The sequence below is a fragment of the Scyliorhinus canicula genome, chromosome 5, assembly GCF_902713615.1.
Source record: "Scyliorhinus canicula chromosome 5, sScyCan1.1, whole genome shotgun sequence".
Lineage (NCBI taxonomy): Eukaryota > Metazoa > Chordata > Chondrichthyes > Carcharhiniformes > Scyliorhinidae > Scyliorhinus > Scyliorhinus canicula.
In genome coordinates, this window is record NC_052150.1 from 189,355,055 (window position 1) to 189,379,696 (window position 24,642).

General features: G+C 42.9%; 1 protein-coding gene across 3 annotated transcripts in view; it reads right to left on the minus strand.

The window, feature by feature from the left end:
• Positions 1–4,386: 4,386 nt before the first annotated feature.
• The window catches only part of LOC119966494 (integrin beta-1-like), a 130,661-nt gene continuing 110,405 nt past the window's right edge, over positions 4,387–24,642 (minus strand). The window contains exons 14-17 of one of the 3 annotated variants that reach the window (XM_038798273.1): positions 21,151–21,377; positions 19,738–19,904; positions 17,634–17,715; positions 4,387–5,598 (exon numbers count right to left, since the gene is read on the minus strand). In XM_038798273.1, coding sequence (XP_038654201.1) covers positions 17,638–17,715; positions 19,738–19,904; positions 21,151–21,377 — 472 coding nt within the window. In that variant the 3' untranslated portion in view covers positions 4,387–5,598; positions 17,634–17,637. Of the gene's footprint in view, positions 5,599–17,633; positions 17,716–19,737; positions 19,905–21,150; positions 21,378–24,642 lie in introns of those variants that run through there. The other 2 variants (XM_038798275.1, XM_038798274.1) reach the window with 2 other exon arrangements.

Below are 24,642 nucleotides of genomic sequence, written 5' to 3' on the forward strand. Positions count from 1 at the left end.
GGGGGGGGGGGGGGCTTGCCCCCCAAAACCAGGCTGGTCACGTGGAATGTGAGGGGACTGAATGGGCCAGTCACACGGTCATGTGTGTTTGCGCATCTGAGGAGTTTGAAGGCGGACGTGGTTTTGTTACAAGAGAAGCATTTAAAGATTAAGGATCAGGCAAGGTTGAGGAAAGGATGGGTAGGGGCAGGTCTACCAATCAGGACTGGACATGAAGATGAGGGTGTGGCGGTGCTGGTAAACAAGCGGGTGCCATTTGAGGAGGGGAACATTGTAGCAGGTTCAGGGGGGGATGTTCGTGGTGATGAGATGGAAGCTGGAGGGGATGCCGTGGTTTTGGTGAATGTCTATGCCCCAAACTGAGAGTTTAAGAGCCAGCTGCCGGGAAGATCCCAGATCTGGATGTGCATCAGTTGATCATGGTTGGGGGGGGGGGGGGGGAGAACGGGGGCACGTGGGGAGATGAGATTTTAAGACAGTAATTGAGCCAGACTTAAACCAGTAAAACCCAAGGTCGGGGAGGGTGTCCGCAGTGGCAAAAGAGCTGAAAGGGTTTATGAAGCACATTTTGGGGGGGGGGGGGGGGGGGGGGGGGTGGATGGACCCATGGAGGTTTGCGAAGCCGATGGTGAAGGAGTTTTTGTACTTTTCTCATGAGCACCGGGTGTACTCCGAGATTAATTTCTTTGTGGTGGACAAGACGTTGCTGGCGGGCTGGGGTTGATTCAGGGTACTCTGCAGCGCGTGGCCTGAAACCACAATCACCATGAGTGTATTTGCGAACGGACCAGTGTGGGTGGGGGGCCCAGCGCTCGTAGTGGAGGCTGGACGTGGGGTTGTTAGCGGATTAGGGAGTGTGTGAGCAGGTGAGGGCTGCTATCTGGGGGTATGTGTAACTTAATAAAACAGAGGAGGTTACAGCCACCTTGCTATGGGAGGCACTCAAGGCAGTGATTGGAGCGGTGGGGAGGGTCATTTCGATCTGGGCACACAGGAAAAATGAGGTACGAACGGAGATGGCAAGACTGGTGGATGAGATTTTGAGAATGGACAGGAGGTATTTGGAGGCCCCGGAGGCAGGATTGTTGAAGGAGAGGCAGAGGCTCCAGATGGAGTTGGGGCTGGTGTCTACAGAGAAGGCAGTACAGTAGTTACGGAGGACCAGCATGAGTAGAGGGGGTGGGGTGGAAGACGAATGGGATGCTAGCCCACCAACGTAAGAAGAAGGAGGCGGCGAGTGAGATTGGAGGGGTGAAGGATGGAATGGGAAGGGTGGTACTGGACCCAGTGAGGGTGAATGGGTATTCGAGGACTTTTATAGGAAGCTATACGAGTCAAAGCCCCAGTCAGGGGGAATATAGGCGGTTTTGAAAGGATTGGAGTATAATCCAGCGATTATAACCCTTGAGCACCAGTTCTTTAATTTTGCTCCTAGTTCCTGATATTCACCAAATAGGTCCTCTTTCCTAGTCTTGCCTATATTGTATGTCTCAACATCGAGCACAACAACTGGATCTTCCCCCTCCAATAGCCTTTCAAGCTGGTTAGAGGTGTCCCCCAATCCCTCACCCTGGCACCAGATAGGCAACATACCATGTGGGACACTCAGACTTGCTTACAAAGGATGCTATCAGTTCTCCTAATTACAGAATTCCCTACCACTTGTCTTTTTGCTTCCCCCTTGCTTGAACCGCCCATACCTTGATCCAGTGGTCAACAGGGGCTAAATCGCTGGCTTTGAAAGCAGACCAAGGCAGGCCAGCAGCACGGTTCAATTCCTGTACCAGCCTCCCCAAACAGGCGCCGGAATGTGGCGACCAGGGGCTTTTCACAGTACATTTGAAGCCTACTTGTGACAATAAGTGATTTTAATTTCATTTCAACTAGCTCATCCTCCCTACAGTCCTTGGCCTTATCCACACAGGGAGCAAGTACTTCACACCTTTTGGACAAGGTCAAGAGCTGTGGGCTCCTCCATTTCTGACTTTAGGATCCATTGACCTGCCTCACTCGCAGTCACATCCTGCTGTCCCTGACCATTGGCTGAATTTGAGGTACTTAATCTACAGGGAGTGACTGCCTTCTGAAACAAAGTGTTTAGGTAACTCTTCCCCTTCCTGGATTTGCCACGTGTTCGAAGCTCAGACTCATCAATTCTGAGCTGAAGGGCAGCACGGTGGCACAGTGGTTAACATTGCTGCCTGCGGCGCTGAGGACCCAGGTTCGATCCCGGCTCTGGGTCACTGTCCGTGAGGAGTTTGCACATTCTCCCCGTTTCTGCGTGGGTTTCACCCCCACAACCCAAAAGATGTGCAGGATAGGTGGATTGGCCACGCTAAATTGCCCCTTAATTGGAAAAGATAATTGGGTACTCTTAAATTTAAAAAAAACTCTGGAGCTGAAATTCCTTGAGCTGAAAACACTTGCTACAGATGTGGTCACTGCAGCTCTCAATGGGATCTACTCGCTCCAACATCATGCAGCTACAGCACATCGCCTGTCCAGCCATCTCTACTTAGTTAATTAATTCATTTTTCATTTAAAAAAAAAAGTTTAGTGCAAATTCCCTACCTGCCAATAAGGTCACAGCATTCTTGTGACATCAATGCTTTTTTTTCAGCAGAAATCCGAGGTAAGGGTTTTGTACTTACAGCTCTGATACTCCAACCCTCTGGGTCCACTGCCTGGAGACTAAGCTGTGAATCCCTGAGGTAAGGTTTTTATACTGACAGCTCCAAATCTCTACTCCTCTGGCTCCACTCCCTGGAGATTCCTCGATTGTCTTCTGTGAAAAAGTTGGACAGGGCGGCATGGTGGTTAGCACTGCTGCCTCATACAGCCAGGGACCCAGGTTCAATTCCAGCCTCGGGTGACTCCCAGTGTCTGTATGGGTTTCCTCCAGGTGCTCCGATTTCCTCCCCCAGTCCAAAGACGTGCAGGTTAGGTAGATTGGCCTTGTTAAATTGCCCCCGAGTGTCCAAAAGGTTAGGTGGGGTTACTGGGATAGGCTCGGGAGCCTAGCTAGGGTGCTCTTTCCAAGGGTCGGTGCAGATTTGATATGCCAAATGGCCTCTTTCTGCACTGTAGAGATTCTATAAATTGAGCTTGTATCCACTGGAGTTTAGATGAATGAGAGGTGATTTTGTGAAAATATATTAAAAGGGGTCTTCAGAGTGGATGCCGAAAGGTCGCATTCCCTTGTGAGAAAGACCAAAATAAAGGGGTACAGTTTAAAAAATAACAGGTCTCCTAATTAACATGGGAGATATTTTTCTCTCAGACTCCTCAGTCTGTGACCTTGTCTTTCCCAGAGAGCAGTGGAGGCAGGGTCATTCAATATTTAAGACTAAGTTATATAGACTGACAAGGGAGTCAAAGCAGACAGGAAAGTAGAGGCCACAATCAGATCAGCCATGATCTTATCAAATAGCAGAGCAGGCTCAATGGTCGAATGATCTTCTCCTGCTCCTAATTTGCACAATCCACACTTTTTGCTATGTTCACATATGCTCAGGGGTGGGCAATGGAAACGTGAGCCACGATGGGGTCCCCGATATGGGGGAACCACCGGTTTGTCCCGGGGAGAATTGATGGCGGGTTCCTGAGTTGGCACAGGGCAGGTGTTAGGAGGTTGAGGGACCCGTTTGTAGACAGGAAGTTTGCAAGCCTGGGTGAGCTGGAAGGAAAGTTTGGGCTCCCTCCCGGGGAACACCTTTAGGTACATGCAGGTAAGGGCGTTTGTCAGGCGGCAGGTGGTGGAGTTCCCTCTGCTGCCGCCGCGTGGGGTCCAGGACAGGGTGCTCTCGGGGGTGTGGGTTGGAGAGGGGAGGATCTCGGCATCGTACCAAGTGATGCAGGAGGTAGATGAGGCCTCGGTGGAGGAGCTGAAGGGTAAATGGGAGGAGGGGCTGGGTGAGGAGATTGAGGAGGGGACGTGGGCGGACGCCCTAGGAAGGGTGAACTCCTCCTCTTCTTGTGTGAGGCTTGGGCTGATACAGGGGAGAAAGAGGTCTCTTTGTTTTGGGCTGAAGGGACGTGTATATTTGTTCATTGCTAATGACGGGTGTTAATTTATCTCATCTTTTTTGTATACATTGGGGGGGGGGGGGGGGTTGTTCTTTCTGTTCTTAGTGTTTTCTGTTATTGATATTTTGTGAAAATTTGAATAAAAATTATTTTTTTAAAAACGGAAACATGAGCCATGGAAGGAGGTTTGAAAAACCAATTATACTTGAAATAGCTGTTTCCTCTCAAGCAGGAAAATGATCAATTTCTTCGACAAAAGCTCAAATGTTCCCTGACCCATTTTAATAACACATACATTTACATACAACAGCAAACTGAAGAAACAAAATAAATATGGCAAAATACTTAGACAAGCATCAATATTTTTATAAAGTCATTTATTTAATAAATAACTCAATTAAAGTGTATTGAAATAGTGAAAACACTTAAAATAAAAGGCACTTTAAATCAAGAACGTGATGGAAGTGAAGTAGGTCACAACATGGGACAGAATGAAAGCGAACAGCTGTGTTTCATATGTATTGAAGTTCCATTTGCTTGCACCTTATTAGTACTAATAGCTACTAACCATAAAGGCCTTTTGAGTTTTTGGACAGATCTAAGAGAACCTGCTTAGAAATGGAAGTGATGGCCATGTGTGCTGATAAAAAAAATAGAAGACTAGTGGTTGCAGAAAAATACTTACATTAAAAGTCTGCAAAATTACATACCAACAAAGGCTTGCATCTTATTTCAAAAAAACTAAGTTTGATCTGTCATGATTTGGCAAAGCCATTTACAATTTTAAATAAAGTTGTCCACATTTGGCAGCGTAGTGTATGCATAATGCCAAATATATTTTCTGCTACACGTTTAACACAACAGTATAATGCTTCAAAAATAAACAGCCTGTATTTTTGCTGAATTGCCCGAGTCAGAAGGGTGCTCAACAGACTGCACAGAGAATGCAGGTGTGTTTTATAAGTCGCAGTATGACAGCCAGACAAATGCACTGTTTTTCATGATTACCAAAAAATAGAGATTTATTTTGGACATCTACAGAAATCTCACAAGTTGTGTGTAACTGACTGTAGAAATGAATCCAAATCATTCTCTTTGGCACATTTAATGAGGGTGATGCTTATGCCATTTTCAAGTGTTTTGCCTGGTTTAAAATACTTTGAGACAATTTACATAAGAACTTTGGAAAGCCAAAATCCGAGAGAAAATATTAAAATAAAAACTAAGCTGTATATCACCGAAACAATCATATTCCATTCTAAAGCTGGCTTCCCACCCTCCTCAAATTAAAACTTTAAAAAAAAGCAACCAATCTTTCTTTACACAATGTACACATTTCAAAATCTGCATAGAAAAACTTACATTATTGGTTAGTAAATCACTGCAATGTGATCCAAAGCTATTTTGTGACTACAAAAAAAAAACCCAAAAAATAACCCCCAAACCCCATTATCCATAGTTTTAATAAAATAAAAAGGAACACCCACAAAAATTGCATAGAATCCATCATTTTCCCTCATACTTTGGGTTGACAATAGTCGTCACAGCACTCTTGTAGATTGGATTTTCACCCTGCGAGGAAAAACGTCAAAAATTAATTTTGGATTTTGAAATGTAACAAAACAAGCTAAATGTGACAAGTGCCCCATTTCATTTAAAAGATTTACTGATATATTGAATGCTCCACATAGTCTTTAATGAAAGAGTCGTATTGTATCATTACTTTACCAGATAAACAACAAAACATTGTATTTGTATCATCTTGCAGTGAATCACAGGGGAATTTCATCAATTTACAGACAGAAATACATTGCATGATTATCCTTCTGGCATAAAATCCTTCTGGCTTCGCAAAGGAGAAATTTGGGAGTTTGAGTTAATGAAATTAAAATGGTTTCGGCAAGCACTAATAATATTCATAGAACATAGAAAAATACAGCTCAGAACAGGCCCTTTGGCCCACGATGTCGTGCCGAACCTTTGTCCTAGATTAATCATAGATCATAGAATTTACAGTGCAGAAGGAGGCCATTCAGCCCATCGAGTCTGCACCGGCTCTTGGAAAGAGCACCCTACCCAAGGTCAACACCTCCACCCTCTCCCCATAACCTAGTAACCTCACCCAACACTAAGGGCAATTTTGGACACCAAGAGCAATTTATCATGGCCAATCCACCTAACCTGCACATCTTTGGACTGTGGGAGGAAACCGGAGCACCCGGAGGAAACCCACACACAGACGGGGAGGATGTGCAGACTCCGCACAGACAGTGACCCAAGCTGGAATCGAACCTGGGACCCTGGAGCTGTGAAGCAATTGTGCTATCCACAATGTTACCGTGCTGCCCTTAAGAACAAATTAATCTACACTCCATTATTCTACCTTAATCCATGTACCTATTCAATAGCCGCTTGAAGGTCCCTAATGTTTCCGACTCAACAATTCTACAGGCAGTGCATTCTATGCCCCCACTACTCTCTGGGTAAAGAACCTACCTCTGAAATTCCCCCCAATATCTTCCACCATTCACCTTAAATTTATGTCCCCTTGTAATGGTTTGTTCCACCCAGGGAAAAATTCTCTGACTGTCTACTCTATCCCCCCTGATCATCTTATAAACCTCTATCAAGTCGCCCCTCATCCTTCTCCGTTCTAATGAGAAAAGGCCTAGCACTCTCAACCCTTCCTCATAAGACCTACTCTCCATTCCAGGCAACATCCTGGTAAATCTCCTTTGCATCTTTTCCAAAGCTTCCACATCCTTCCTAAAATGAGGCGACCAGAACTGCACACAGTCGCCAAATGTGGCCGCACCAAGGTTTTGTATAGCTGCATCATCACCTCACGGCTCTTAAATTCAATCCCTCTGCAAATGAACGCCAGCACACCATAGGTCTTCTTCACAGCTCTATCCACTTGATTGGCAACTTTCAAAGATCTATGAACATAGACACCACGATCTCTCTGCTCCTCCACATTGCCAAGTACCCTACCATTAACCCTGTATTCCGCATTCCTATTTGTCCTTCCAAAATGGACAACCTCACACTTGCCAGGGTTAAACTCCATCTGCCACTTCTCAGCCGAGCTCTGCATCCTATCTATGTCTCTTTGCAGCCGACAACAGCCCTCCTCACTATCCACAACTCCTCCAATTTTCTTATCGTCTGAAAGTTTACTGACCCACCCTTCAACTCCCTCATCCAAGTCATTAATGAAAATCATAAACAGCAGAGGCCCCAGAACTGATCTTTGCGGTACGCCACTGGTAACTGGGCTCCAGGCTGAATATTTGCCAACCACCACCACTCTCTGTCTTCTATCGGTTAGCCAGTTCGTTATCCAACTGGCCAAATTCCCCACTATCCCATGCCTCCTTACTTTCTACACAAACCTACCATGGGGAACCTTATCAAATGCCATGTACATTAAATCCACTGCTTTATCTTCATCCATGTGCTTGGTCACCTCCTCAAAAAATTCAATAAGACTTGTAAGGCAAGACCTACCCCTCACAAATCCGTGCTGACTATTCCTAATCAAGCAGTGTCTTTCCAGATGCTCAGAAATCCTATCCCTCAGTACCCTTTCTATTACTTTGCCCACCACCGAAGTAAGACTAACTGGCCTGTAATTCCCAGGGTTATCCCTATTCCCTTTTTTGAACGGGGCACGACATTCACCACTCTCCAATCCCCTGGTACCACCCCTGTTGACAGTGAGGACGAAAAGATAATTGCTCTGCAATTTCATCTCGTTACCCATAGAATCCTTGGATATATCCAATGGGCAGCATGGTAGCATGGTGGTTAGCATAAATGCTTCACAGCTCCAGGGTCCCAGGTTCGATTCCCGGCTGGGTCACTGTCTGTGCGGAGTCTGCACGTCCTCCCCGTGTGTGCGTGGGTTTCCTCCGGGTGCTCCGGTTTCCTCCCACAGTCCAAAGATGTGCGGGTTAGGTGGATTGGCCATGCTAAATTGCCTGTAGTGTCCTAAAATGTAAGGTTAAGGGGGGGTTGTTGGGTTACGGTTGTTGGGATTCCTGCACTGTCTGCCTGTTTGTTTTCTTTCCCCTGACTGTAACCCAGCTACTCTTGTCCTGTACCTTGGGTGTGGCTACCTCCCTGTAACTCTTCTCTCTAACCCCCTCTGCCTCCCGGATGATCCAAAGTTCATCCAGCTCCAGTTCCCTAACACGGTCACTGAGGAGCTGGAGTTGGGTGCACTTCCCACAGGTATAGTCAGCGGGAACACCAGTGGTATCCCTCACCACCCACATCCTACAGGAGGAGCATGTAACTGCCCTAGCCTCCATCCCCTCTTACCTTACAGAATATAGCTGCCCTGTGGACCAACTGGACCTCTGCCCTCCGACTCTGCTTCTAGTCAGCTGCACTCTCTGTAAACTCCTGGCTCCCTTCTCGCTCTTTGCGGAAATGAAATGAAAGGAGCACCTTGCTCCCTCCTCACCTAACTGCCTCAGTCACCAAACTCTCACTATAGCACTCAAATACACCCAAGTTCAGCACTCAATGCAAACAAAGTCTGTGGAAACAAAGTCTGCACTGTAGCTGGATCCCTTTTATACTGTGAATCTAGCCTCTGAAACAGGCCTAATCCAATTAACTAATTAACAAGCTCCAGCTGCAAGTACCTATAAGTAGAACCTTTGTTTAAAGCTGATTGAAAATTCACCTTCTTCTAAACCAAACAGCAACTTTTAAGTTAATTAACTAAATAAAAGAAAGACTATACTTTAGATAAAAATGAACCCTTATTCTCCCTCAGTCACCAAACTCTCACTATGGCACTCAAATGCACCAAATTCAGCACTCAGTGCAAAAACCAAACAATAATAAAGGATGTAGGATAATGAAGAACCCTGTTCTCGGGCAGTCTGGAACAAAATGACCTAATCTCTCAGCAGTTCAATCCAAGAACTCATCTTTATGCAAAGGATTATTCCTTTCCCCACATCTCCCTACAAACCTATGGCATGTTATAGCCATCTCGGAAACAATTAAAGCAGAATGGAAATGAGTCACCCTCGATCCGGAGGGTCTTCCCAAGATGAGCGATTTCCACTTCAACACTACCCCATCGTTTATTCTGCTGAGACTTGCATTGATTAACATTTACACTACATTCAAGGTTTATAGAACATAGTCATAGAACAGTACAACACAGAACAGGCCCTTCGGCCCTCGATGTTGTGCCGAGCAATGATCACCCTACTCAAACCCACGATTCCACCCTATACCCGTAACGCAACAACCCCCCCCTTAACCTTACTTTTAGGACACTACGGGCAATTTAGCATGGCCAATCCACCTAACCCGCACATCTTTGGACTGTGGGAGGAAACCGGAGCACGCGGAGGAAACCCACGCACACACGGAAAGGACGTGCAGACTCCGCACAGACAGTGACCCAGGCGGGAATCGAACCTGGGACCCTGGAGCTGTGAAGCATTTATGCTAACCACCATGCTACCCATTGTGAGAGGAGAACATTTGATTTCACTGTGGAAGGATGAAAGAATTAACTGAAACATCAATCTCTCAAAATCTAAATTGAAGAAATGTCAGCACAAAAGTTCTTTTAATACCCTAGACCTACAGATCTGTGGAAGATTTGGTAGGGAAAAGGCTCAAATTTCAATAACTGGGAAACCAGCAAGATAGCATAATCATTATGGGGAAAAAAAGATTTCTTCAAGCATCCAAAAGACATTTAGTCTGTCTTGTATACTACTGAGTGTTTTGCGTCAACATTTTTCCAGCAATGCATGAAGAAAAAAGGTCTTTCAGCTTTTAAAAAATGTCTGTTTTGAATGCAGCAGCCGCATAGAGTTCCTCCCAATTTCCTGACTTGACTAACAAATGCCTTTCTATCGAGTGTCGTTTGGGGCAGTGAATTTCTCTTATAATCCTTTGCATGAAGATGAGTTCTTGGATTGAACTGCTGAGAGATTAGGCCATTTTGCTCCAGACTGCCCGAGAAGAGAGTTCTTCATTGTCCCACGTCCTTTATTATTGTTTGTTTTGTTTCCACCTTATCATGTGATGCAGACATCACTAGCAAGGCATTTGTTACCCATCCCTAATTGCCCATAAGGTGGTGAGGATGGACTGTTGCAATCTGGTACCTGTAACAAAATTTACACAGAATTTACAGTGCAGGAGGCCATTCGACCCATCGACTCTGCACCACCCATGGAAAGATCACCCTACCTAAGACCACACCCCCACCCTATCCCTGTAACTCTTTCCAAGGGCCGGTGCAGACTCGATTGGTACGAATGGCCTCCTTTTGCACTGTAAATTCTACGATTCTATAACCACATCTAACCTTTTTTTTTGGACACTAAGGGCAGTTTAGCATGGCCAATCCACCTAACCTGCACATCTTTGGACTGTGGGAGGAAACCGGCGCATCCAGAGGAAACCCACGCAGACAGGGGGAGAATGTGCAGAGTCCGCACAGACAGTGACCCAAGCCGGGAATCAAACCTGGAACCCTGGAGCTGTGAAGCAACAGTGCATTGTGCTACCGTGCCGTCCAGGTTTGGTGTAACCAAGTGGTGGGCTAGGACATTTCAGGGGGTTAAGAGTCAACCACATTGCTGTGTGTAATCAGATATATTCCTGACCAGGTAATGGCAGATTTCCTTCCCAAAATGACATTTGTAAACAAGGTGATAAATCAATGATTAAACCAGTAATCAATGATTACTGAGACTAGCACTCATTTCCAGATTTTTAAAATTTGAATTAAATTCCACCAGCTGTCATGGGATTTAGAATTTAAACCAGTGTCCCCAGAGCACTAGTCTGGGTCTCTGGTAACATTACCACTTTACCAATGCCTCCCATACATGGGAATTAATATTATTGTCGAGTTAAGGGGAAAGAGCAGCTCTTATAAAAAGACATAATGGGCTGAATAGCTTCCTTCTGTACCATTGATTCCATATTGCCTCTCAACCTTCCATCCATGTGATAAAACTATGATTGATAATCAGTTATAGTTCATCCCACTTGATTGCTCCTGTCCCCTCCAAGTGAACACTGACTTTTTACACTTGGATGCCCAAACATTATAAAAGTCTAAAATTCAATTAGCTTTAAAGTAAACCAGATAGTTTGGAGAGAAGGAAGTAGAATTCAATTTCCTCAAGTCCCTCAAAAATTTCAGACTGGAAATCAGACAGTGTTAAGTATTGATATAAACGGGAGCAGACATTCTCAATTTCTTGGATGTCACATATACTCCTATTTAGAGCAGACTGACTGGTATTTTTTGGAATGGTAGAATCATATACTGGTACTCTGGGGGTATCAGGCACATCAATTCCATTCATATGATGCCTGCAGGACCACCAATTTAAGCAGAATTAATATTCTGGATCAGAGAAGGAAATTATTTTGTTGACCAACTGCCACCTTCTCACACCATCCCCACCCCCCATAACTGGCAGAAGAGAGTTTCTATTGTGTGGCTTCCAAGACTTGCTAGGATGAGGAAATAAACGTCTTGGCAATTCAGCCATCATGTTACATTGATTTCAGATAAATTAGATTCCAAACAGATTTCCAGAGATACAAATTATGCCTTCCTGAAGTAATGCAATTTTTAAAAGTAACATTTCAAAACCAAAATATACACACACGATACAAATTTAAACAAAATTACATGCAAAGTTTGATTATTTCACACAACTGAATTAACTTTATTTCACAAAAAAAGAGTTAGCTTTCTATGTAAAGTCATACATTTTAAAAGCAAGTTCGAGCCAGGAATTAAATGCAGGATCTCAACATCCCAGGTTCATAAAGTATTAGGAGATATGATGATTAGTACAGACAGTTTGTACTGATAGTATATGCTACCAGTTTGCATCTACACCACACTATTAATAGAGAATTATTTCGAAGAGGTAAAATTACAAAAAACAATTGCCCAGCCATTAAGAGCGGTGACCAAAAGTTCAATCAGAGAAATGTAAGGGGAATCAAAGGAAAAGAGGGATGCAGAGAGCTGTACGAAGGGAATGCTAAAGCATCGGCCCAAGTTGCACAACGACCAATTGTGGGTGAGGGGCAAGGTGAGAGGAGGCATCGAGTCAGAGAAATACAGCATTCGAGGTGAGGATGTGAGAGGTTAAGAGGTAGAGAAAGGAGAGGCTATAAAGATTGTAAATTTTAAAATCGGAGACATTGGTGACTAGAATCCAACATACATTAGTGCGCGCAGGTGTAATGGGTAAAAAGGGCCTTGTTCAAGATAGGAGTAAACTACACTTCATAAGTACTTAATCTGCTGCAAGACATTTTGTGATGCCCAGAGGTAACAAAAGGCACTAAATAAATGTGAATACTTCAACTGAGTTTTGAATGAGTTGAAACTTGTGGAGGATGCAAAGTCAGTCAGTAAAGCGAGGAAACAGTCTAATGAGGAAGTGACAAGAGTATGCAATAAGGTTTTAGATGGACTGATAGAGGCAAAGGTTGAAGTCAGCAATCTTTGTAACAGAGAAAATATGGAGGTGGGCGCTCAATTCACAGTACAACAGAATGCTGAAACTGCAAATTGTCTGGATCAGCTAAGAATAGTGGCTGGTAAAGTGAATGGAGTGGTTGATGAGGTTTTGGAGTTGAAGTTCAGGATGAAGGCAAGGAGTTTTGATATTCCAAATGTTTAGAAGGGGAAATTATAGCTGACCTCAGACAGGATGTCGAACAAGCAGCCTGCCACTGCGGAGGCTGAGCAAGGTGTCAATATGCACTTGTGAAAGTTTCTATCTCAGAATTGTTACAGTTTCAAGATTCCACCATTTGGCCCATTGTCTGCACCAGCATTCTGAATGAACAATTCGGTTAGTGCCATTTCCTTGCCTTCTCCATACAACCCTGAATATTCTTCCCTTCTCAGATATCAATTTAGTTTCCTTTTGAATGGTTTAATTGAGCTTACCTCTACCATACATTCAGGCAATGCATTCTAGACCTAACCCTGCATTAAGAACCTTTTTCCCATTTCTGCATGTTATGATGCCAAGGAATAACTTGCAGATGGGGAGACGGGGATTGAGGATAGGGTCTTGGTAGAATCTGGATGCAAGGCTGAAAAGTAATTGCTGGGGCTGTTTTGGCTACAGTTTGATAGAAAACAGTGGGACCAAGCAAGGGTAGTCCAACTGAGCTGGACACCAGAGGTAAGATGTTGAAGGGGATGAAATAATTAACCATTTTGAAGGCTGCAAGTCGAAGAGAATGAAAATAGAATATACCATGGTCACACGGTCACAGAAAATGTCATTAGGGTCACTTCAGTGTTATGGAAGGACAGAAAACTGATTGGAGCAATTCAAAGAGGAAGCTGAAGGACAGATGGTAACATCTTCATGGACTTCAGAAGAGTGATTTAAAAGAAGATGGGAGCTTACTCCTACTTCTTATGTTCTTATGTTCTTAACATAATGAGAGGATACTTCACCTTGAGGAATTTAGAACACGGGTGCACAGTTTCAAAATAATAGCTAACATTGAAGATGAATAGGAATTTATTCAGGAGGTCCATTAATCTGGGGAAGGCTCTTCCCTTAAAAACAGTGGAAACTAGGTCATTGAATACATTCAAGTTGAGTTGGATGGATTTTGGATTTACAGTGAAGTCAAAGGATTATAGGCAGGCAGGCAAGTGGAATTAAGGCCACAATCAGATCAGCCATGACATCATTGAATGGGAGTGCAGGTTTGAAGGACCAAATGATGTAGTACAGTTGCTGCTTGCTATGTTACGTTTGTGAAGACAGAGGTTGGAGGGGCTTTTTGAAAATGGGGTGATGAAGGGCGTTTCATATGGAAAGAGACTATAATAGGACAATGGTACTATTTACAACGTCAACAATCATGAATAAGGTGAGGACAAGGTGAAAGGTCAAGAGAAAAGAAAGAATGGGGTTGAGAAGGTGGATCTAAGGGAGCTTTAATTTAAAGAAAAGTTAGCACTGGAGCTAGATGAGCAGATGGTCTCTATCTTGGGAGCAAAGGTCCAAAAGCTTTATTCACTCATAGAAACATAGGAAATAAGAGGAGACCATTCGACCCTTCGAGTCTGCTCCGCCATACATTATATGGTTGATCATCTAATTCAATAGCCTAATCCTGCTTCCCCCCAGTCCCCTTCACCTCAAGTGCCAAATCAAACTGCTCGTGAAAACATCAATATTTTGGCTTCAACTACTTCCTCTGGTAACGAGTTCCACAGGCCCACCACTCTCTGGGAGAAAACATTTCTCCTCATCTCTGTCCTAAACCCCATATCCTCAGACTGTGACCCCTGGTTCTGGATACACCCACCATCAGGAACTTTCTCCTGCATCTACCCTGTCAGTATTTTATAGGTTTCTAGGAGGTTTCCCCCCTCATTCTTCTGAACTCCAGCGAATCCAATCCTTTTTTTGAATATAAATTTAGAGTATCCAATTCATTTTTTTTCCAATTAAGGGGCAATTTAGCGTGGCCAATCCACCTATCCTGCACATCTTTTGGGTTGTTGGGGCGAAACCCACGCAAACACGGGGCGAATGTGCAAACTCCACACGGACCTTGACCCAGAGCTGGGATCGAACCTGGGACCTCGGCGCCGTGAGGCAACTGTGCTAACCACTTGCGCCACCGTGCTGCTCTGCGAATCCAATCCTAACCAATTCAATCTCTCCTCATACACCAGTCCTCCCATCCCAGGAATCAGTCAGGTAAACCTTCCCTACGCTCTCTCTATAGCAAGAGCATCTTTCCTCAGGTAAGGAGACCAAAACTGTACACAATTTTCCAGGTGTGACCTCACCAAGGCCTGTATAATTGCAGCAAGACATCCCGTCTCCTGTACTCAAATTATCTCTCAATGAAGGCCATCATAACATGTGCCTTCTTTACCACCTGCTGTACCTGCATGCTTACCTTCAGTGATTGGTGTACGAGGACACCCAGGTCACATTTCACATTCCCCTCTCATAATGTTTGGCCATTCAGATAATAGTCTGCCTTCTTGTTTTTGCTACCAAATTATACTGCATCTGCCATTCATTTGTCCACTCACTCAACTTGTCCAAATCACACTGAAGGAGTTATGTATCCTCCTCAAGCTCACCCTCCCACCCAACTTGGTGTAATTTGCAAATTTGGAGATATTATTTTTTTTCTAAATCATCAATATATTGTGAATACCTGGGGTCCTAGCACTGGTACCTCACTAGTCACTGCCTGCCAATTTTTAAAAGATCCATTAATTCCTACTCTTTGTTTCCTGTCTGCCAACCAGTTCTCTAACCATCTACAATACACTACCCCTAGAGATGAGGATGGAGGAGGTTCAGAATAAGGCGAACGCTGGTAATGAAGAAAATCTTAAAATCTTAAATTGAAAGCACATACGTCTGCAGTCAGTCTTTCCTGGAAAAGGATCAGAGTTAAAATTATTATATCCTATTTTCTCCAGCAACAAGTACTAATTTATTGGGTGGAGAGAGGAAGTGGGAAGACAGGATTGGACAGTTACAAATAATGAGATTTTTGAAAATGTGTGATTGGAATCTTGTACATTGAAAAACTGAAAGCATTTTTTTGCTATAATGAATGCAAAGAGACCTATTTAAATGGTAGTACAGTCCTTAAAAGTTATATGATTCCACATTCTTAAAAATAGTGCTGTGTAGATTAATTAAAATTAAATTCATGACGTACAAGTTACTTTCATGTAGCGTTTGCAGCAAATCAGTAATTACCTCCTCTCCCGTGACTTAGTTTGCCAAAGAGGAAGAACAGCAATGACACAGGTGCATCAGCACCAAGTCACAAAACATCCAGACCTCGACATGTTGCCATTCGTCCATTGTCACTGGGTCCACATCCAAGAATTACCTAACACTATTGTTGAAGCATCATCACTATAGGGACTGCAGCAACCCAAGACCCACAACTTTCTCATGGCAACTCGGTACATGTGATAATTGGGGCATTTCTAGCAGCACACAGAATTTACATTAACAATTAGGCACAGGCACACTGAAAGATTGCAGTCCCACTCTCAAACTGCTCATTGAATACTATGCCAACACCAAAACTCATACCACTACCAATTCTGGTGTAAGTTGCATCTTTAAATAGATGGGCAGACGGTGGCAAGCACTGCTGCCTCACAGCGCCAGCGACCTGGATTCAATTCCAACCTTGGGTGACTTTGTGGAGTTTGCACATTCTCCCTGTGCAGGTTTCCTCCGGGTATTCTGGTTTCTTCCCACAGTCCAAAGATGCGTAGGTTAGGTGGATTGGTCATTTTAAATTGTCCCTTAGTGTCCAAAAGGTTAGGCGGGGTTATGGGGTTACAGGAATAGGGTGGGGGTGTGGACCTAGGTAGGTTGCCTTTTCAGAGTGTTGCTGTAGACTCGATGGGCTGAATGACCTCCTTCTGCACTGTAGAGATTCTATTCTATGAGAATAGAAGTTAAAACTTTCAATCTTGGACTTTGAAGGAATTAAAAATATCCCTGTCCACTCCTTGTTCAGTTTTGTCCAAGTCAAATGTCCCTAAGGTATAGCAAGTTCCCGAGTCCAGCGATATTGCACTCAAGATGGCTGCTTGGAAAGCAATAACCTGCTGTAGGGTAGAGTGCAAATTTTTTTTCATATCTCATCTCCCTTTATCAGAGAAAAATCCAGAATGACTTGTACTCTGATCTCTTGAGCAGGGGCTCAAAGAAACCTTCCTACTCACTATTGTAATATGTTATAAGAACATAAGAACTAGGAGCAGGAGTAGGCCATCTGGCCCCTCGAGCCTGCTCCGCCATTCAATGAGATCATGGCTGATCTTTTGTGGACTCAGCTCCACTTTCCGGCCCGAACACTACACAACATAGCACATTCTAATTTTAATGTTACATGTCTCATATTAAAATAGAATCACTGGATTTTGGATGGTGTACATGACTGGCCTTCTGTTCTAGAATGGGCTAAGTCCACATGAAGACCAATTATTTTTTGTTTATCAGCAAAGGAGTCCTGTTATTGCAGATATCCTGTGAGATTTGGAATTCACTAATTGTCACACATTGTAGTAAATAACATACTCTAGTTATATTATAAAATATCAAAAAAAGACATCACCAAAAGGACTAATTACTAAAAAAGCTTGAGCTATGAATTTTTGTTCAAAAGCCATACAAAAGCTCAGAGTTAGTAATGGACACTGCCCATGCTCTTACACAAGGATTTTGAATGAAAACTCGCCATTTCCAACAAAATATAAAGTAAGCGTGTTACTTGTTCCTATATTGGGTATGCATCAGGGTGAAATTTGTTGAGATTTCCCTACATTGTTGATTAATACATTTGACCCTTCTCCACATGATTGATGTAATTAAATATGTCAAATGCACAGCACCAACTGAAAATACTAAGTACAGTAAATTACATATTTTCCCTTATAAAGATTTGAAGCTGTTTAAAGGGCAAGTCTTCAGTTGCTGCAACTTGTTAAATAGGCACAAGCAGAAGAGTAAAGATGAGAAAAACATGCAAGAAGAGAAGATAATACAAACAGATTTAGAGAGAAGCAACTTTGCGCCCGTAATTTGGATTCTTGAATTTGTTTATAGGACTCTTGTAAATAGGATTTCCATGCTACAGAGAGAAGAAATATAAACAAGAAGAATTAACAATAATTAAAAGAACTAGTCTAGATCTGAACTTGTGCCTGGTATCTGTCTCACAACCTGAAATTTTAAACAGATCACATTGATAATTGGAACACGAGTGTGTGAAGTGTTTCAGTGAAGTCAACCATGAGCGTTTGAGGACACAATGTGCACCAGCTGTTTTAAAAAACAGATCACTGCCTTGGTGTTGGCATCGGTAGAGATTTGCTTTGGTCCAGAATGTAGAGGAGATTCATGATGGCAAGTGAATGATGGAATGTCTAAAGGCTTTGAAGAGACAGATTTACTAAGCTTAGACGATTGTTTCAGTAATTCTTTTACACTAAAGGATACAAGCTCCTTTTTGCTCTGACAGTCAACTCTTTGCTCAAATTGTGAATTGTGTGCTTTAAAATAAGACCAAACAATTCCAAGACCTTACTTTCACAGAATTAATGTTCATTTGTGGTAGTGCCAAGTTAGAAGCAAACTATAACGGAGAAAGAAATAGCCTCATTGCTCAGTTCTTGCCCAAATCTGCCATATTTGATAATCATGGAGAGGAAATTCAGCCCCAAATGGTCAACATCACCTAATTATATTGAAAAATTTGGACAATGAGAATATAAAGGATAAATTCAACCATTGTACTTCCAAACAACTTCACCTTCATGCTGCTGAGTTCAGAATTCTGTATGACAGGGAAAAGGGAGGAGGAGAAAGGAAAGGCAGGGCTCACTTGAAAAATGCCCCACAAAACTCGGTGAAATACTTGATAGTTGTTGTTTTGGATGATCTATTCCATTACTTTTACTGACACCTCCATTAACTTCAAGTTATTCAGAAAGACTGACAGTGGGAGAAAAAGGGGTTGACATAGCTGCAAGGTGACACACTGGCAATCAAAGCTCAAAATCAACCTTCAATGGCAAGCTCCAATACTGGAACCAGGAAGGTCAATGGTGTTAATAACTATCCACCCTTGCTCTCTAATGGAAACGTGCAATGGTAGCCCAATCACCTGGGTCTAGGATTCTTCCACCCTACTCCCAATAACTGTGATAGATCAATGATTCAAAGGGAAGAGTACTCCTTGTTAGAAGAAGAACCATACTAGTTCTCTATTAAGGAAGTTGGCATGGTTTTAATTTGTTAAAATTCCAGTACTGTCTTTTACAACCTTATGGGAGGTGAGTAGTGTGATTTCTAGCCAGTACTCTGGCAACACTTTTTGGATTTAGGCAAATGTGGAAAGGAGCGTACATTCGAGGTTGCAAACAACAGTCTACCATGTGGGTCCTTGCAATATCTTTATTCAAGAGATCCAAGGGCGGCTCGGTGGCACAGTGGTTAGCACTGCTGCCTCAAGGCGCTGAGGACTCGGGTTCAATCCTGGCCCTGGCACTGCTGCCTCAAGGCGCCAAGGACCTGGGTTCGATCCTGGCCCCGTGTCACTGTGTGGAGTTTGCACCGCAACCCAAAGATGTGCAGGGTAGGTGGATTGGCCATGCTAAATTGCCCCTTAATTGGAAAATAAAGAATTGGGGTACTTTAAATTTAAAAAAATTAAGAGATCCAAAATGGAATGACACTTCCAGCATGTCAGAACACAGCTAACCATAGAGAAAAAAAATCATATATCTCCCCTCTCGACTAGTGTTGTAAGAATTATTTCATGGCTGTTAATTCATATAGTATTCTCTTTGGACAAACACCTAACACATTCTAACCTCACTTTTATTAGTAACAGAAAATATCATGGCATTTTTAATCAGACCTGTTGCCACATGACATATTTCTGATAGCACATTACTACTAGCTCGGTGCAACATACAAGGTGTCATTTACATTTTGAACAATGGGATCTGAAAATCTGGTTCCAAGACCATAATCTTATGTAACAAAAGGTAAAAGCTCAATTTCATGGATAGGATTCTTTGTTATTTTGTTCAGCCTATGACTGAATTGTTTTTTTGATTATTTTCTTTCTAAATATGAATATACTTACTGTATCCCATTTGGCATTCATTTTCTCCTTTTCAAATTTTGCAAATTCCCTCCTGTCATGAATGATCATCAGCAATTTCCATATCAGCAACAAGGCAAGGCCTATCAAGACAATACCAGCAACCACACCAGCTACAATTGGAATTATGTCAGGCGCTTGCGGACATTCTAGAAGAAAATATTAAAAATTACATTTCAAAAAAAATTTCCTTTGAATACAGAATTCTTTCGTATAACTAAATAAAATCCACTTTAGATTTTAATGGGCTTTGGGATAATCTCCATTATAACTATTCTTCAGAATCAGATCAGAGCCCTCCCATCATTGTGTTGTTAGCACCACCAACTAAATTAGATGCATGGAGAAATATGGAACCCGTCAAAATGCATGAAGGTCATAGCAACTCTACCAGCTGTTATGTTTTGATTGTTTTCATTTGAATTATTTAGTTCACATTCTTAAAATATTTCACATCCCTGGGGAATGTAATCAAACGGATATAACATATGGGCTAATGTCGGCCTTAAGGGTACATTAGATTGATTAGACATGCAACTCATCTTACACAGAGCCGTTAAATATTCTATTCCCTTCTGGCAAGATTATAACCTGGCTTGCATTATACAAACAGTTAATGTATATTCATGTTCCACATTGAAGCAGACCAGTTTTTACAAGAATGAGGACCTTGAAATGTATGAAATTTAGTCATTAAAAATATCCTTCATTTTAAACTTATACCTACACCAACTGATATTCTACATTCCTTTCACATTTTTCTCCACATAGTACAGTTCCTCAAGAGAACGTTACCTCTTCATTAGAAGCTATGGCAGCAACTGTTTTCTTGGCATATCTGTTCTGGTGCAAGAAATCCAACCAAAAGGTCTTTTGTACTTATATATGCTGACTCACCTGTAGTATGCTTCGAACAACTGAAATTTTTATTTGACTAGAAGTTTCATTTAAAAAAAAAATTAAATTTGACAAGTCCTTTGCTGTCAGTTTCTTACAATTGCTCGTGCTATTTTGCTCACCTATTTTATTGCCAGTAGCATTTCATAGCTGGACTGTTAGCTCTCAAGTGTTTACAATGGCAAAATATCTCTCGTGATTAAGAAGTGGTCAACAGCTATCAACTCTTCTAATGATCTAAAATGATTGATGCAGGCTACATTTGTCTCCTTCCTCTTTTGTTCTGGCTAGTCTGAACAGGGACTGTGCCTTTCTTTCCCAATTCCAATGGAAGTAAAACACTTGCTTTGTTTTCAGAAGATGAATGACCGTCAGTGTGTTTCTTGCATTTTTTTTCCAATTTAAAATATGTAGCACTACATTGAACCACAACTTAACAGTTCAGTATCTGCTGGGGGGAAATTTGGCTCATCACTGCTTCAAACACACCACTCTCACCTGGGTTTTCAGTAACATGAACTTCTGGAACATTCTGGTCATTAACGGAATAGGAAAAGTAGAACCAACAGTCATCCTCATCCTTCTCCTTACAATGAGCAATTGATGGAACTTCGCCTGGTTGTGGCAACTCAGCCTGCTTTTTCACCAGCTTTACCTCAAAGTCACACTGATCACAGGTTTCTTTTTTGGGTCCTTTTTGAAAGGCTTTACACTGTACACAATCCCTATAAAGGACACAGTATTGAAAATGTTAGTCTGCACAAACGTTCCAACAATGGCACTTTGAAGATTCAAATATAGACTGAATAATTTGGATAAAGCAGTTTACATAAAATGTACAGAATCACAGAATTATTACAGGAGGAGGCCATTTGGCCCATTCGTGTTTGTACCATTAGCGCCATTCTCCTGTCTTTCTCCAGACTCCTGTACATTGTTTCTATCCAAGTAACCATCTAATGCCTTCTTGAATGCCACAATTAAATCTGCCTGCACCACACTTCCAGACATTGCATTCCAGATTCGAATCACTGCGTGAAAAAGTTTTTCCCCCCACACATCACAAGATTGCCGGCACTTTCCACAGTGTATGTATAATTTGAATACTAAAACGCTTTCATAAACTTTACGTTTCAAACTACATTAATTACAGCATGAAAATGAGCACACTAATAAGAACAAAATAGATGAGAATAACTATTATTTTCCTTTGCATGTGTTTTAAAAAATAAATTTGGTGGACTCTATTTCATAGAAATTAAAATGACTTCGGTTTCAAGATCTCACAGCTTTGATCTAATGAAAGAAATGATCTTCTTTGGGGCAGAATGCAATACCCACATTTTAAATTCTATTTGCCTTTAGCATAATAAAACTTCCCTAGACACTTCACAGAAGCAATTTAAAGAAAAATATGAGCTGCATAAAATACTCATTAGCGCACAGCTAGAGTACTGTGTGCAGTTCTGATCACCACACTATAGAAAGGATGTGATTGCACTAGAAAGAGTGCAGAGGAGGATCACCAGGATGTTGGCTGGACTGGAGCATTTCAGCTACGACAAGAGGCTGGTTAGGCTGTGGTTGTTTTCCTTGGTGCAGAGAAGGCTGATGGGGGACCTGATTGAGGTACACAGAATTATGAAGGACATAGATAGGAAGGAACATAGAACATAGAACAGTACAGCACAGAACAGGCCCTTCGGCCCTCAATGTTGTGCCGAGCAATGATCACCCTACTTAAACCCACGTAACCCGTATACCCGTAACCCAACAATCCCCCCATTAACCTTACACTACGGGCAATTTAGCATGACCAATCCACCTAACCCGCACATCTTTGGACTGTGGGAGGAAACCGGAGCACCCGGAGGAAACCCACGCACACACGGGGAGGACGTGCAGACTCCACACAGACAGTGACCCAGCCGGGAATCGAACCTGGGACCCTGGAGCTGTGAAGCATTGATGCTAACCACCATGCTACCGTGAGGCCCCCACGGAACCTTCCCCCTTATTAAAGGGGTCAATAACTAGGGACATAGATTTAGAGGGGGTTTGAGGAAAAACATTTTCACCCAGAGGGTGGTGGGAATGTGGAGTCTGTTCCTCAAAAGGATGGTAGATGCTGGAACCTTCAACATTTACGAAGCATTTAGACGAACACATCAAATACCATAGTAAACAAGCTAGGGACAAAGTGCTGGAAAGGGGGATTTGAATATACGTGCTTGTGGTTGATGCAGACGGAATAGATGGGCCGAAAGGTTGTGTGTTAAATTCTGACTATAACATCAAGTCACATAAGGAGAGACTGGGTCAGTTAACCAAAGCTTGGTCAAGGAGGTAAGTTTTAAGGACCTCACGGTAGCATGGTGGTTAGCATCAATGCTTCACAGCTCCAGGGTCCCAGGTTCGATTCCCGGCTGGGTCACTGTCTGTGTGGAGTCTGCACGTCCTCCCTGTGTGTGCGTGGGTTTCCTCCGGGTGCTCCGGTTTCCTCCCACAGTCCAAAGATGTGCGGGTTAGGTGGATTGGCCATGCTAAATTGCCCGTAGTGTAAGGTTAATGGGGGGATTGTTGGGTTGCGGGTATACAGGTTACGTGGGTTTGAGTGGGGTGATCATTGCTCGGCACAGCATCGAGGGCCGAAGGGCCTGTTCTGTGCTGTACTGTTCTATGTTCTATCACCTGTCCCCAATGAGGACACAAAGATGTCAGTTAAGGACCCAGCAATTTCCTCCCTTGCTCCCCTCTGTATTCTGGGGGTAAAGTCCATCCAGCTCAGGGGACTTATCTACCGTAATATCGTTTAAAGGACCCAATACCACCTCCTTTTCGATGTTAACATGACCCAGACTGTCCACACACCTACCCAAGAATCATCTTCGACAAAGTCCTTTTCTTTGGTGAACACTGATGTAAAGTATTCATTTAGTACCTCAACCATTTCCTCTGACTCAACACACATTTCCCCCCACTGTCCTTAAGTCCTTTCCCTGGACACCCTCTTGCTTTTTACATATGAATAAAAAGCTTTGGGATTCTCCTTAATCCTACTTGCCAAGGACTTTTCATGATCCATCCTAGCCCTCCTAATTTCCCACTTGAGTACCGTCCTATTTTCTTTATACTCAAGGGTTCGACTGTCCCCACCCTTCTAGACCGTACAAAAGCCTCCTTTTTCTTTTTGATGAGGTTCACAATATCCCTCTTTATCCAAACTTCCCATACTTATCCTTCATTCTCTCAGGAACGTGACTTTCCTAAATCCTAATCACCTGTTGCTTGAAAGACTCCCACATGTCTGATGTTGATTTACCCTCAAACAGCCGCACCCAATCCAAATTCTTCAATTCCTGTCTAATGTTATCGTAATTTGCCTTTCCCCAGCTTAATACCTCAACGCGAGGGTTACCCTCATCCCTATCCAAAAGAACCCCAAAAATTATGGAATTGTGGTCACTACACCCAAAATTTTCCCCTACTGAAACCTCAACTGCCTCTCTCGACTCATTCCCCAAAACCAGGTCCAGTATTGCCCCTTCCCTAGTTAGACTATCCACATATTGCATCAAGAAGCCTTCCTGGAATCACCTTACAAACTCTGCCCCATCCAAGCCCCTAGCACCAAGTGAGTCCCAGTCAATATCAGGGAAATTAAAATACTTGACCATAAAAAATCCTGTTACTTTTGCATCTATCCAAAATCTCTCTATCTATATGCTCCTCTATCTCTCGCTGGCAGTTGGGGAGCCTGCAATAAACACCCAACATTGTGATTGCCCCCCTTCCTGTTCCTGAGTTCTACCCAGATTGCCTCATTGTATGAGCCCTCAGAGGTGTCCTCCAGCAGTCTGCTTCTGTGATAGCCACATCATTATAATTCCAAGTACTAATAAATGCTCCAGATTCATCTGCCTTACCTGCTATACTTCTGGCGTTGAAACAAGTACACCTCAAACCACTGCATTTGAGCAGACAGGGTGA